Source organism: Clinocottus analis, unplaced genomic scaffold, assembly GCF_023055335.1.
Source record: "Clinocottus analis isolate CAN_PGR_092001 unplaced genomic scaffold, fCliAna1.0.p SCAF_6, whole genome shotgun sequence".
Classification (NCBI taxonomy): domain Eukaryota; kingdom Metazoa; phylum Chordata; class Actinopteri; order Perciformes; family Cottidae; genus Clinocottus; species Clinocottus analis.
The window spans coordinates 5237463-5249042 of NW_027176218.1; the positions used below are offsets into that span (position 1 = coordinate 5237463).

Below are 11580 nucleotides of genomic sequence, written 5' to 3' on the forward strand. Positions count from 1 at the left end.
CTGTGTGTGTATAAAAGCCCCTCTTTCCACGCTTTCACTTCACTCTCAGCTCTCCACTGCTTTGCTGAGAGGACAGGAGCAAGACTGAACAGAGGGGAGTGGGGGAAACAACCAAAGGGGATCCCTGTGTTACAGTGAAAGACATTTCTTCCTCCACTTCTCCCAACGTGTTTTGAGTCTTCTTTCTTCCCTCCTTCCCTCTTCCTCCTCCTCCTCCTGCCGCTGGTCCTCCTCCTCCATCATCTTCTTAAGCGTCTCCGTTCTGCAGCAGTGGCTGCTTTGATGCAAAATGGGTTGTGGCAATTCCTCAGCCACCAACACCTCAGGAGATGGTGAGTGTTTCTAAGGAAGATGTGTGTGTGTGCGTGTGTGTGTGTGCGCGTGTGTGGTGTGTGTGTGATAATGGGGGAGATTATAAGGGAGAGAGTTGTCACTGGATCTGCAACAACGGGAGAGGGTATTTTGAATATAAATGAAGTGTGTCGGGGTTACCTTGCATTTAGTGTATGTTGTGAGATATGTCCATGTGTCTGTGTGTGTCTGTGTGTGTGTGTGTGTGTTGTGTGTGTGTGTTACTTGTGTGTGGCTCTCAGTGTCTTGTTTTATTTCACAGATTATTATTATTTCTCAGTCGTATAGACATACTTTATTCATCCTCAGGGGGAAATTGTGTATCATCATGTATGTTTGTGCCTCAACAATTCAAAATGTTTACCCCTACAGTGTCATGCGTGCAGTGGTCTCCTAAAGCTAAAGGTGGCAGGTTGATCATGAAGGGTCTCCAGTATTCTAGCATAAGAAACCAGAGTAGTAGCACAAGTTTAACACCTACATTGACAGAAAAAGTGAGTCCTTCGTGGTTCAGTTTTTTAAAAATGTTTTTCTTTCTCTTGGAGTGTCTGCACTGGTTTCAATGTATTGTTCAGTATAACTAATAACTATAGTGACATACACCCACCTTTAAGCAATGGAACTGTTTCATTCATAAAACCAGGAGGACATATTTGAGAAGGACAGATATCCTGCTTCACTGTGGCTTGTCCTCATATCACACATCTCTCTTAGTGGATTCATCCTGATTCAATACCTGTTTTGAATTATACTAAACAAAGTCAAACAGTCAAAGTCAAATTAAGCACATAATTCGATTGAAGTGTCTGCAGGATTACCTCACCACCGTTGCCCATTAAAGCAGTATGGTGTGTGCTTGCGCAAATGTGTTTGTGCTCGCAGGTCAGTGCTTGCCAGGCATGTTAACAGAGCCACAGGGAGCTCCTGGGAAACATAACCCGGTGTTCTCTTGTGCTGAGGATTCGATCGACAATGAGTTTACATTATCTGCGAGCAGCATCTCGATGTCCGAGTTTGTTGTGAGTGGTGTGGCTTGTTTGTCTATGAACACAGCTGCGTTCATTTGGGTGCAGCAGGTCCATTTTTTTTCTGTTCCGTCTTAGAGGTCGACGTTTAGCACAATGTCAAAGACGTGTGACATCCCGTCACTTTGACAAATGGGGAATAATGGTGGCACTTATCTGTCCACGCCAGGTGACACCAGGCCAGAGTCAAAGGACAGTCTCCCCACACTACTATGCTCTGTAGGATCACAATGGAAGAACCCTCCTGCTCCTGTTGCTTCTCATTTTACACACACTACACATATGTGTTCATTTGGTTACAATATAATCTCAGTCTTATCATCTATAACAAGTATAATAATTTAATAATGACTTACAACATGCTAAATGAATCGCATAATCGTCCACTCAAGAACTATAACTTCTGTGCATGGCATAATAGAAACATGTATTATTAAATACCGTATGTAGTAGAAGTAAAAATGATACCTATTGACATATACTGTACATTGTGCTACACTTAAAATATCCTTATATCCATGTACAACTACATTATGGTATATTCCATGGATTAAATGTTTTTATACTGCTTAACCGTGTCACTACACTTACTATTTTAAGCAGGATATAAACAGTTAAAACTGCTTGCAACATGCTACAATGTAGTTGTTAGCAGATATATTTGTCAATCACTATAACTCATCTCTTGGGCAGGCGGATGGACACAGATAGTTAATAATAATACATTAAATAACTGTGAGGATGTATCTCCATGGGAGAAATTATAATTATTGACAAATTCTTTACATGCAAACCATCTGTCCTAATAAGTACATTACAGTGCAACATTAATAATATATTAATTGTGTATTCTTTTAAATGCTAAATTGTAGGTTTAAAGGAAAATGCAAATTGCTCTTAGCTTCCATGCAAAACTCAGACAAGAAAATATTTTTAATTTCAAGCTAATCAAACTCAAATTACTGCTTCGGTGCACTCTATGTTGCACGGCTCATCTCTAGTCTTATGCACCCAGATGTGTACCCTCGGCTATGAATGAGCTTTTGTCAGGCTACTGAATAGGCCCCTGTGTCATGTCAGCAGACTCAATTTTACAAGGATAAAATTTGCTGTCTTTCTGTATAACGCAGATTCTTCAGTTTTCTGCTCCTATATCTCGTTCCTGTCGTGTGCTTTTAGAAAGTACATGTCTACACTAATACAATGGTGAATGGCATTCGAACCATTTTTGAAAGGCATAATTGAGGCTTTTGTTCCCCTGCGGTAATCAATGACGTGTTACTGCACATTCTAGCAGGATGTTAAGTTTTCATCCAACTGAATGCATTGTGGTCTCATTTTGATTCAAATCAAGTTAAGTGGGACAGCCTGTGGTTCAGCAAAGAATGATTTGTTGTTTGACCATTAAAGAGTTAAATGGCATTGGGATTAACACTATGCGTGTCCGGAAAGGCATTTTACACTGTATGCTTTACATTATATTTGTCCGCATGAACTATTTCCTATTAAAGTAAACATTAAATACTAAGCCCGACTCACTGCCAGCCATACTCAGAGCAGCGTCTCAGGTCATGAAGTTCCTCCTGAAATATCACGTCTGCTGGGCCGATGTTGAGTCGGATTGTTCTGTTGAAGTTTTGTAGAGCAGGCAGTAGAGGAAGGACCCAAACGCAGACCAGGCAGGCAGTAATACTTGAATAAAGCAAAAAGGTTGACACACTTAGAGTCCAAAGGCAAACAAAAAATTTACAAAGGGAGCAAAGAGAGACGACGTACTCAAGGAAAGGGAGGAGAGACATAACGAGGCGCAGGTGAAACTCATTAGGGCGGGGCAGACGATCCCAAAGGCGGGAAAACAAACAAAGGCAGGACGTAAAACAAGACGAGATACAAGGGAAGTAATCTAAAGGAGTGGACGAAATATAACGGTAAACTGATTAAACAAAACCCGGCAATCGTCAGGAAGTCTTTGCTGGTTTTGTGTAATGATCTACACAAAAAGAAAAAAATTGTCTTCACACTGCTATTTCAATTACAGTGTTTGCTTTATGATATAAACTTGACACATTTGGACCACAAATGGTCTTCCTCAGGTAAAACAGGCAACCCTTTTGTGGTCGAAACTTTGCGAGGTCCTCCATTCAATAGACTTGGGGGTAGTTTAAAAAGAAATAACAATTTGCTTTCATCGTTGTTTTGTTGCAGCAATTTATTATTTGGGTCTCCAGGGAACTCAGTCTGTGGTCCATGTATGTAAAATATGTTGGTGATAAGTGTTAAGACAGTATTAGTTATGTAATACGAGTAATCTTAAACAGAGAGCCCGTAGTGTATGATACATTAATTTAGGAGCCATAGCAAACATTATATCTGTTCTATAAAAAGCATTAAAAAAAAAGAAAACAAGTATTTATGAAGAAATTGATGAACAAAATCATGAAACATTGCAATAATAGAGTAAAACATCTGTGAGATATGACAAAACATATTTGTTTGGGGTTTGTGGGGTTCACAGTTGGCACAAGGTAAAACTATCATGCTTTGAATTGCATAGTCTTAATAATCTTGATGTACAAAAAAATCAATTTCCACAGAAACCATGGAAATGTTGTGTAAATCTCGCAACTATGTCACTACAGGGCGCTAGCATATTCACTAATGTTTTTCCAGAACTATGTTATTTTATTGCACAGATGTTGTGGAGAGTTTGTCTGCTTGAATTATGAGTATATATAAAGCACTGAACCTTGACACTGAAATGTTCGTATGAAGCAAGTCATGTCTCGAGACTTAAGTCACCGTTGACTTTTTAAGTATTTAAACCAAGACTCTGACCTTATCCAAGGGCTGTGAGTGCTGAAAACCCTTAACCCTGTGTTGTCAGTGAATATTTTGCAACCGGAGATACGTTGCTGATGCAATATGTTTCCTCATTATGTTCATACTACATTTAATTTGGTTTTAATTTGGTTTATTTCAAAACCTGCTGTTTAGAATTTGTAGTAGCCTATATATAAACATAATTTCTAGGCTAGGCTTGCACATCTTGTACAAATCAACGCATGAATAGATATTGAGTCATTTTGAATATAGTATTTAAGCCAGGTACATGACAAAAACACAAAATACAATATTTTTTGGTTGATTTAGCCTTAACAAATACAGTCGGTCTGTTGTAGCTCTCCACCCTCCAAAGCCTCACACGTCCTTTGTCTCCACTGCCCCGATTAGCACCAGGTGGTCTCATGGAGAACTCTCCAATGCCTCCAGCTGAGGGTCCACAGCTTTACTTTGGTCAATATGAGCAATTAAAGAAGTGTTACTAGTGTCCTGTGAAGTGTTTGCCGTTAAACATATTAGTTCTGTGACAAGTTCTGCTACAGGGAGGAGCAAGCTGTTTGATGAGTTGTGTTATGACGTGTGATGTATTAAATATAGCTGTCTATGTTTGTATTTATAAGTGTCTATGGTATACATCCCATGGCTGATGGAAGATGGCCTTTATTGGTGGGATACTTTTATGAACAAAGATTAATGACATCTGGTCCTGTTTTTAGGGCCAGCAGATGTCTCCAAAGATGTGTAAGTATCAGTCATTTTCTAACTTTTTTAAGTATTTATGAAGCTCATCATCTGTGGCCTTTCGGACATTCAGTTCACAATTTACACCTTGATATACCTGCCCATGTTGTATTCAATGTTCAAGTGTTTCTGTCCAGACTGGTATTACACCAATGTTATACAAATATGCATTTATATATCAAAGTAAAAGGGCAACTGAAATAAATTTAAAAAATCCAAACACAGAGTTGGAAACTGTGAAAATCACTCTCACACTGATTTAGAAGTATCCCAGTACACACTGATGAGTATATTTTCTTGCAAATTTAGTTGTGAGTTGAAAATGCAGATTTCTTTCATTTATTGCCCCCACGTGTGATATTGAGTGATATAGTTATTTCCTTCATGATGTTTCAATACATACTGTATGTTGGCAGAAATACGACTTGTATTGATCCACAGCTTGGTACCGATAAAATTAAGTTGCATCATCTGTGCTTTACAAAATACCAAAATACTAAGATTGAAAGATACCGACTTTAATTAAATTAATGGATACTAGAACCTGAAATCTGGGCCCCGCTGGTTCTTGTCTAACCACTCTTTTTGGATTTATAAAATGTAATTCAGAAATCTTTCTACGGAGGACCGGTTGTCTTTTGCCATTAACAGTCAGCATGTATAAAAGCTTTGCAGGGCAGCATTTCCAAAGCATTTCCTGGAATCTGTGTGTGTGTGTGCGTGTGTGTGTGTGTGTGTGTGTGTGTGTGTGTGTGTGTGTGTGTGTGTGTTCCTTGATAACCATCTGAACAGTCAGTATAGGACTCATGAGAGCTGACAGTAGCACATCACTGACTCACTGTTAATCACAGCTTCCGCGGACAACACACACACACACACACACACACACACACACACACACACACACACACACACACACACAAAGGTGAACGCAAGATTAAAAGAATGCTACACCCCAAAATATTTTGCTCGCTGGAAAACTAAGTGGGTGGAACAGCTTCATGTCAGGCCCTGAAAAAGAACCCCCCAAAACGACAACAACAAAATAACATAAAAACAGAGAACATTGAACACTGATTGTTTAGTTGCCTGGTTCCAGTCCCGAAAAACAAAAATGTGCAATTCAGCTGATCATCAGTTGTTCTGAACTCCCACATGGGAATGCGCAGAATCCCCCAAAGGGCTCATGCAGCATAACTCGAATGCTACGCCACTGAGCAATGCACTTCCACTGTCCAGTTGTTACTGCTTCTCCTCAGTGTGCACTGCATGCGTGTTTGCTGTTGAGTTTGTATGTCCTCTGTGCTCCCATAAGAGCTGACCTGACCTGTGCTTCTCTCAATCAGGACAGAAGAACCCTTGGTAGACGATGAGAAAAGAAGGTAATTTCATTTTTGTGGTTTTGGTGCTGGTGAGTGTATTTGAATCAAATCATATTCAATACACTTGCGCTGTGTAATTGCAAAGTTGCTTTGGTCGTATACAGATGATGGAACCTGATTAGAGGGCATTTTGACAAGCACTCGTATTATAATAATAAGATAAATGATGGCTTGGTGTTCCAGTTAATGTTTATTTCTAATCGCTGAATGCCCAAACGTTTGATGAAAAGATGCAAAAATTTCAGGCACACCTAATTATCTTTTTTAATGCATTACAACATCACACAAAAACAGACATGGTATCTTCCACGAAAGGTTAGAAAGCGAGTGCATTTCTCAAAGGAGTAGCTGTATTCAATTGAGAACCTCAACAACATAATCCAATCAGTGACTGGTCTTCTAATTGCGACATTCCTCTCCTCTCCTCTCAGGAACTATGGTGGCGTATATGTAGGTCTACCAGCAGACCTGACCGCTGTCGCTGCCAGTCAGTCCAAGTCGACATGTAAAGGTCTGTAACACTGAACTGTGCATTTCACATTCTGGATCATTGAAGAGCATCGGGTAGAGAAGCAGCTAAAGGCGTAGAGAGAAATAATCCCAAGTGGCTAAATTGCCACCCCATGAAACATGTGCCTGCTTGCCTCGAGCATTTGGGGTTTTATCTGACCTTTAATTGTACTGCATCTTAATAAGAAGCATACCCTTTACTGTTACAGTTTGGGTACTCATAGCTGTGAAGATTCATTTGGTTCACAGCATTTGTTTCGACCGTGACAGTACAAAGTACCACAAATAATATTTTATCTCCCTATTGTATGTTTTCTTCAGGCTGTTCTCATACCCATGTAATGAATTTGGATATAATTTATGCAATTGAAAACCAGGACAGCGGATGTTAAATTAGGATGTTAAATTAGGACTTCCGTGTTTAAGTAACGCCACGTCTGTAGATATTTTAACCCAAACGGAACATCCGTACCAAAATGAGCAGTGTGTAGGATTAAGTGCGATCTAGTGATGAGCTTGCCGATTGCAACAAACTGAATACCCTTTCAAAGCATGAAGGAGAACTATGCCTCTCCAGAGCCGTTGTTTGCTTTGTCCATTCTGGGCTATTGTAGAAACATGGAGGTACGACATGGCGGACTCCATGGCGGACTCCGGGACAAGGACGATGTGTTCTGCTACCTTGCTCTTGTATTATGCAGTGCTGAAGGATTTCAGCCTGTGTCTTGCCTCCCATGTATGAGCTCATCAAGGTCAAACATGACAATGGATTGATTGGTTTCATCCTCTGGTAGCTTAAACCGCTTGGATGAGTGCGTGGGGTGTTTTTTTTTTAGCACACACTTGACAAAGAGAAAGGAAAAACAAGAAAAAGAAACTTGTCAAATAATTGTCCTATTAATATCCTGGCTCTGATTCTGTTTACCCCCCTCTTGCAGATTAGCAGCCACTGAAGCGAACAAAACACAGGTACTTCAAAATAAATATTAAAATATACAAGGCTGCTTGTTCAGCAATTCACATCACCTGCTCTTCTGTATTTGGTCTCTGAAAGTGAAGACTCACACAATGCCAATGACTCTGTTCTTTGTCTCAACAGGAGCCTGCATATTCATTAACCTAGGGACCCTCATGTTACAGGCCAAGAGCATCTGGGTGCTCCTATCCTGGCTGAATAAATAAACACTGACTAAAGTCGCTTTGCCCCCGTCAGTGAGTAAGGTGTCCACAGCTTGCCGGGGATCTGAGGATGCTGCTTCACGGCGCCATGGGTGGCGCAGTGATGCAGGGATGCGCAGCTGAGGTCCGCATACAGCGTCCATCATCACCCTTCACTTTGCTAAAAAAAGAAGACCGGAGCGGCCAAGCGCCCACCCGGAGGCTGGCTGCGGGAGGCAGAGACGGGCACCGTGACAGCCATCTTGGCTTCTTCTTGGTCACGCCACTGGAACGTTCTCTTTCTTTCTCGGGAGGAGACGGGACACCCAGACAACTGACTAACTTACTGTCTGGGGGACACAGACATTCCCAATAGCCCTCTGCAATAAGAATCACTGCTCAGTTATTTCTGTTTTTTCGGAAGCCATCAATGATTCATGGTGTGGAGGAGACAGAGTCAGAGTTTCGCAGAAAGGCGGCAAACACATAATGCGTCACAAAACATCAGAACGTTAATGAAAACAGAAATGATTTCAACCAACCAACCTGCTGCAACAGAAGAGAGTTAAATGACACTGATTTTAATGATGGGTCTAAATGCTAGTACAACAAGATCTCCATGGCCCAAAATGTCTGGGTGTCTACCAGCGTGCACCTGCACGGGGTCGTCACTTACCTCCTGACTGGTGGTGTGTAGCATATGACTCATGCTACTTACAGGATCTCTCTCTCTCTCTCTCTCTCTCTCTCTCTCTCTCTCTCTCTCTCTCTCTCTCTCTGCTGCATGTTGTTTATTTCCCCTAAGTAGCTCTGATTTGAGTGCTTCTCGGCAATTCACACTTAACACACTGAACATATTTCTCAGAAACACAATTGAGTTGATTCTTATATCACAACATACTATGGGCTCTAATGTGCAACAGAAAAAAAAATACTTTTTTAAAGTCATAAAATATAATTGTGTTCAGTTGCAGAAATATGTAAAACATTCAAAGAGAGGCCGAGGTGGTGACTTTGTGTTATTGTTCCTCATTTTCTCTTACCGTTTATTGACATTGCTTTGTAACTGTTTTTAGTACAATCTATTTCATACATGATGTGTCACACTTTCTTGTGAATGTTGTTCTTCTCTATGTAATCCATCCTATTTAATTACTGTACATTTGTGTGAAGCATCAATTCGAAGGCTTTTTTTCCCGTGGAATTTGTTGAAAAAAGGAAAAATATAGAATATCACCAGTGCATTGTCAACGTAAAACAACAAAAACACACACAATACAGCTGGACGGACATTAGCGGCCAAGGTCATTTTACAGCCAGGCTTTTGACGGCGCTCTCTTCTAATGAATGTACAACATCCTCCACTCACTAGGACGCCAGAGGAGAGTGGAAATAGGCCAACATGAAACACTTGAGATTCAAGAGATGTTCTTTCATCGATGCACAAAACGCTTTATACGCCTGTGTATGTGTGTAGCCTTGACTGACCAGCTGCATAAACGTAGAGACTTATTTCACCACGCCTGAACACAAGCTTACTGCTCACTGTTTGTCTGTTTTCACCAGAATGACGCCCACAAGCTGCCAAGCTCTGTCGCAAGTTATCGGCTGCTTTTTTTTTACCATGGGATTTCATGAAGTGTCTTTCAAATCCAAGGCAATCTTTTGTCAGCTCACGTCGTCGCAGCATTTACACTGCTCAGGCAGAATATACTGCAGCTGCAAAGAGCTACTTAATGTACTGTGTAGTCTACAGCATTTACAAAAAAAAAAGAGAGAGCTGCAGTGTGCCTACAGCGCCACAGCGCTGAGTGATTTAGAAGCCCGTCTGAGACATTATACTTTTTGGTGTCTACATTTCCTCCCTGTTACGGCCTCAGTATCCCTGTCCGTTCATACCAGAGGCCTTTGGCTTTTACAGCGTGTCGTTCCATCTGTCTCTTCCTCTTTTATCAGCCCCTCTTTGCCCTTTATGGTTGTTCCTCCTGTATATGATGGATGTCGTTGCCTTTAACCTATTCAATTAATCTAACAGGGACAAGAGTTCAGAATGGGAAGCAAATCGCTCTACATTAAAATGCCGCTGTGGCACAGTGTGGGGTAGTTGTAAAAAGCTGTTGTTAAAATGTTGCAGTGGTTGGGTGTGCTTAGGGACCTCACATACGTTGTGAAATAGTAGGTAGACATTTTGGGGAATGTGCTTATTTGCTTTCTCACTGAGAATTAGATGAGAATATGGACACCGCGGCCCGTGGCATCAATCTTCTCATTGAATTATTGGCAAGAAAGCAAATGTTTCTCCATATTCTTCTTTAATGTTTAGAAATATAAGATCCTTCAGGTCTCGTGGCACATTATGGCGGAAATATATGGAAACCAATTGAGGTCAAAGCAGCTGTGAATTGTTTTAATCTTGCCTATTCACCCACTGGAAAATATCTGGAGTGGTCGATACAAACCCACAAGTGTCTCTTAATGCTTTTTACGGCTGTATGATGTCATACTTATGAAAGGTCATGACTGAGGCGATCGAGTTTGTTTGGTGAAAGTCATATTTTAAAGGCTATTTTCTCTCTCTCATGTTCTGTGCGTCTTTCATTCAGACTTACGCTTTAAGGACCTGCTCATCAATGGTGTCAATGCACTCTTCAAACAGACAGGCATATCACCTAACTTATCAATGATGCTGAGATGAGGAGATTGAAACTCTTGCGTGATCCTCTGGTTCAATTATTCTCTGAATAAAGTCTTTTATATTGTCCTCGCACTGCTGTGGTTAATGATCGTGGTCCCTGTTGAAATGTATCTGCCTTTTTGTAATCAATAAGCCCGAGACTTAAGCGATTACAAGTGTTGTTAGTGAGTCTCAAAGACGGACTGCCTCAAAAAGTGAGGATTGCTCAAGAGAACATTTGCTATTATTGAACCCAGGGCTTTTAGTCTGCCTGCAACGAAATCAATCACAGCTCCGTCTCGGTAATTGACTGAGTTGGGAGTGTATGAAGGCGGCAGAAGGACGAGCAGGAGGGGCTGTGGAGATGTGAACTCTGTCCTGTCTCTCATTGCACAGCAGCAGTCCCTCCAGTGATCCTGCATCCTATTATGCAGTCGGTGCAGTAACTAAGGACTGAAATAAAAGATGCTCATGTCATACTGAGCAAGATAAATCAGAGCTTTGCTAATAAGTCACCAAGGGACAGAGGGCTGAGGATAATAGACTTATACCACCACAGCCAGGAGGTTGTGTGCTCTGTTACATCTACAGAGGCAGACAGGCAGGTTTGGAGGTCAGGATAGTTATAATGTGCCTTTTTATTAACTGTGAAAACAATCTTTCCCGAACCACAACCAAGTGATTTAGTTAATCCTAACCACACCTCAGTCATAATTCTATTAATTCACAATGGATATGAGGCTTTATACTGTGTTGGTTCATTTCCTGTTTGCAGTAGCTATTAGCTGTGTGCTAAACTCTTCTACATCTGATTCAAAATGTTTAATATGTTTCTATTTCTTGCACTGTGCTCGTTGTTGTTGTTTGTTTATGTATGCACAAATTCCTCGGATGTGAA

General features: G+C 40.9%; 1 protein-coding gene across 1 annotated transcript; it reads left to right on the plus strand.

Moving 5' to 3' along the window:
- On the plus strand, positions 1-10769 carry LOC137804125 (overexpressed in colon carcinoma 1 protein). Its single transcript, XM_068603159.1, has 6 exons — positions 1-332; positions 4934-4958; positions 6305-6340; positions 6772-6851; positions 7789-7819; positions 7950-10769. Exons 1-5 carry the CDS (start codon positions 290-292, stop codon positions 7791-7793), a joined length of 189 nt encoding a protein of 62 aa, XP_068459260.1. The 5' UTR covers positions 1-289; the 3' UTR covers positions 7794-7819; positions 7950-10769.
- Positions 10770-11580: the final 811 nt, after the last annotated feature.

Excerpts from the sequence above, each read along its gene's own strand:
- LOC137804125 (XM_068603159.1), top strand. The coding sequence starts at position 290 with ATGGGTTGTGGCAATTCCTCAGCCACCAACACCTCAGGAGATG. Across the intron at positions 4,959-6,304 it reads GCAGATGTCTCCAAAGATGT|GACAGAAGAACCCTTGGTAG; the intron begins GTAAGTATCAGT and ends TCTCTCAATCAG. Across the intron at positions 6,341-6,771 it reads GTAGACGATGAGAAAAGAAG|GAACTATGGTGGCGTATATG; the intron begins GTAATTTCATTT and ends CTCTCCTCTCAG.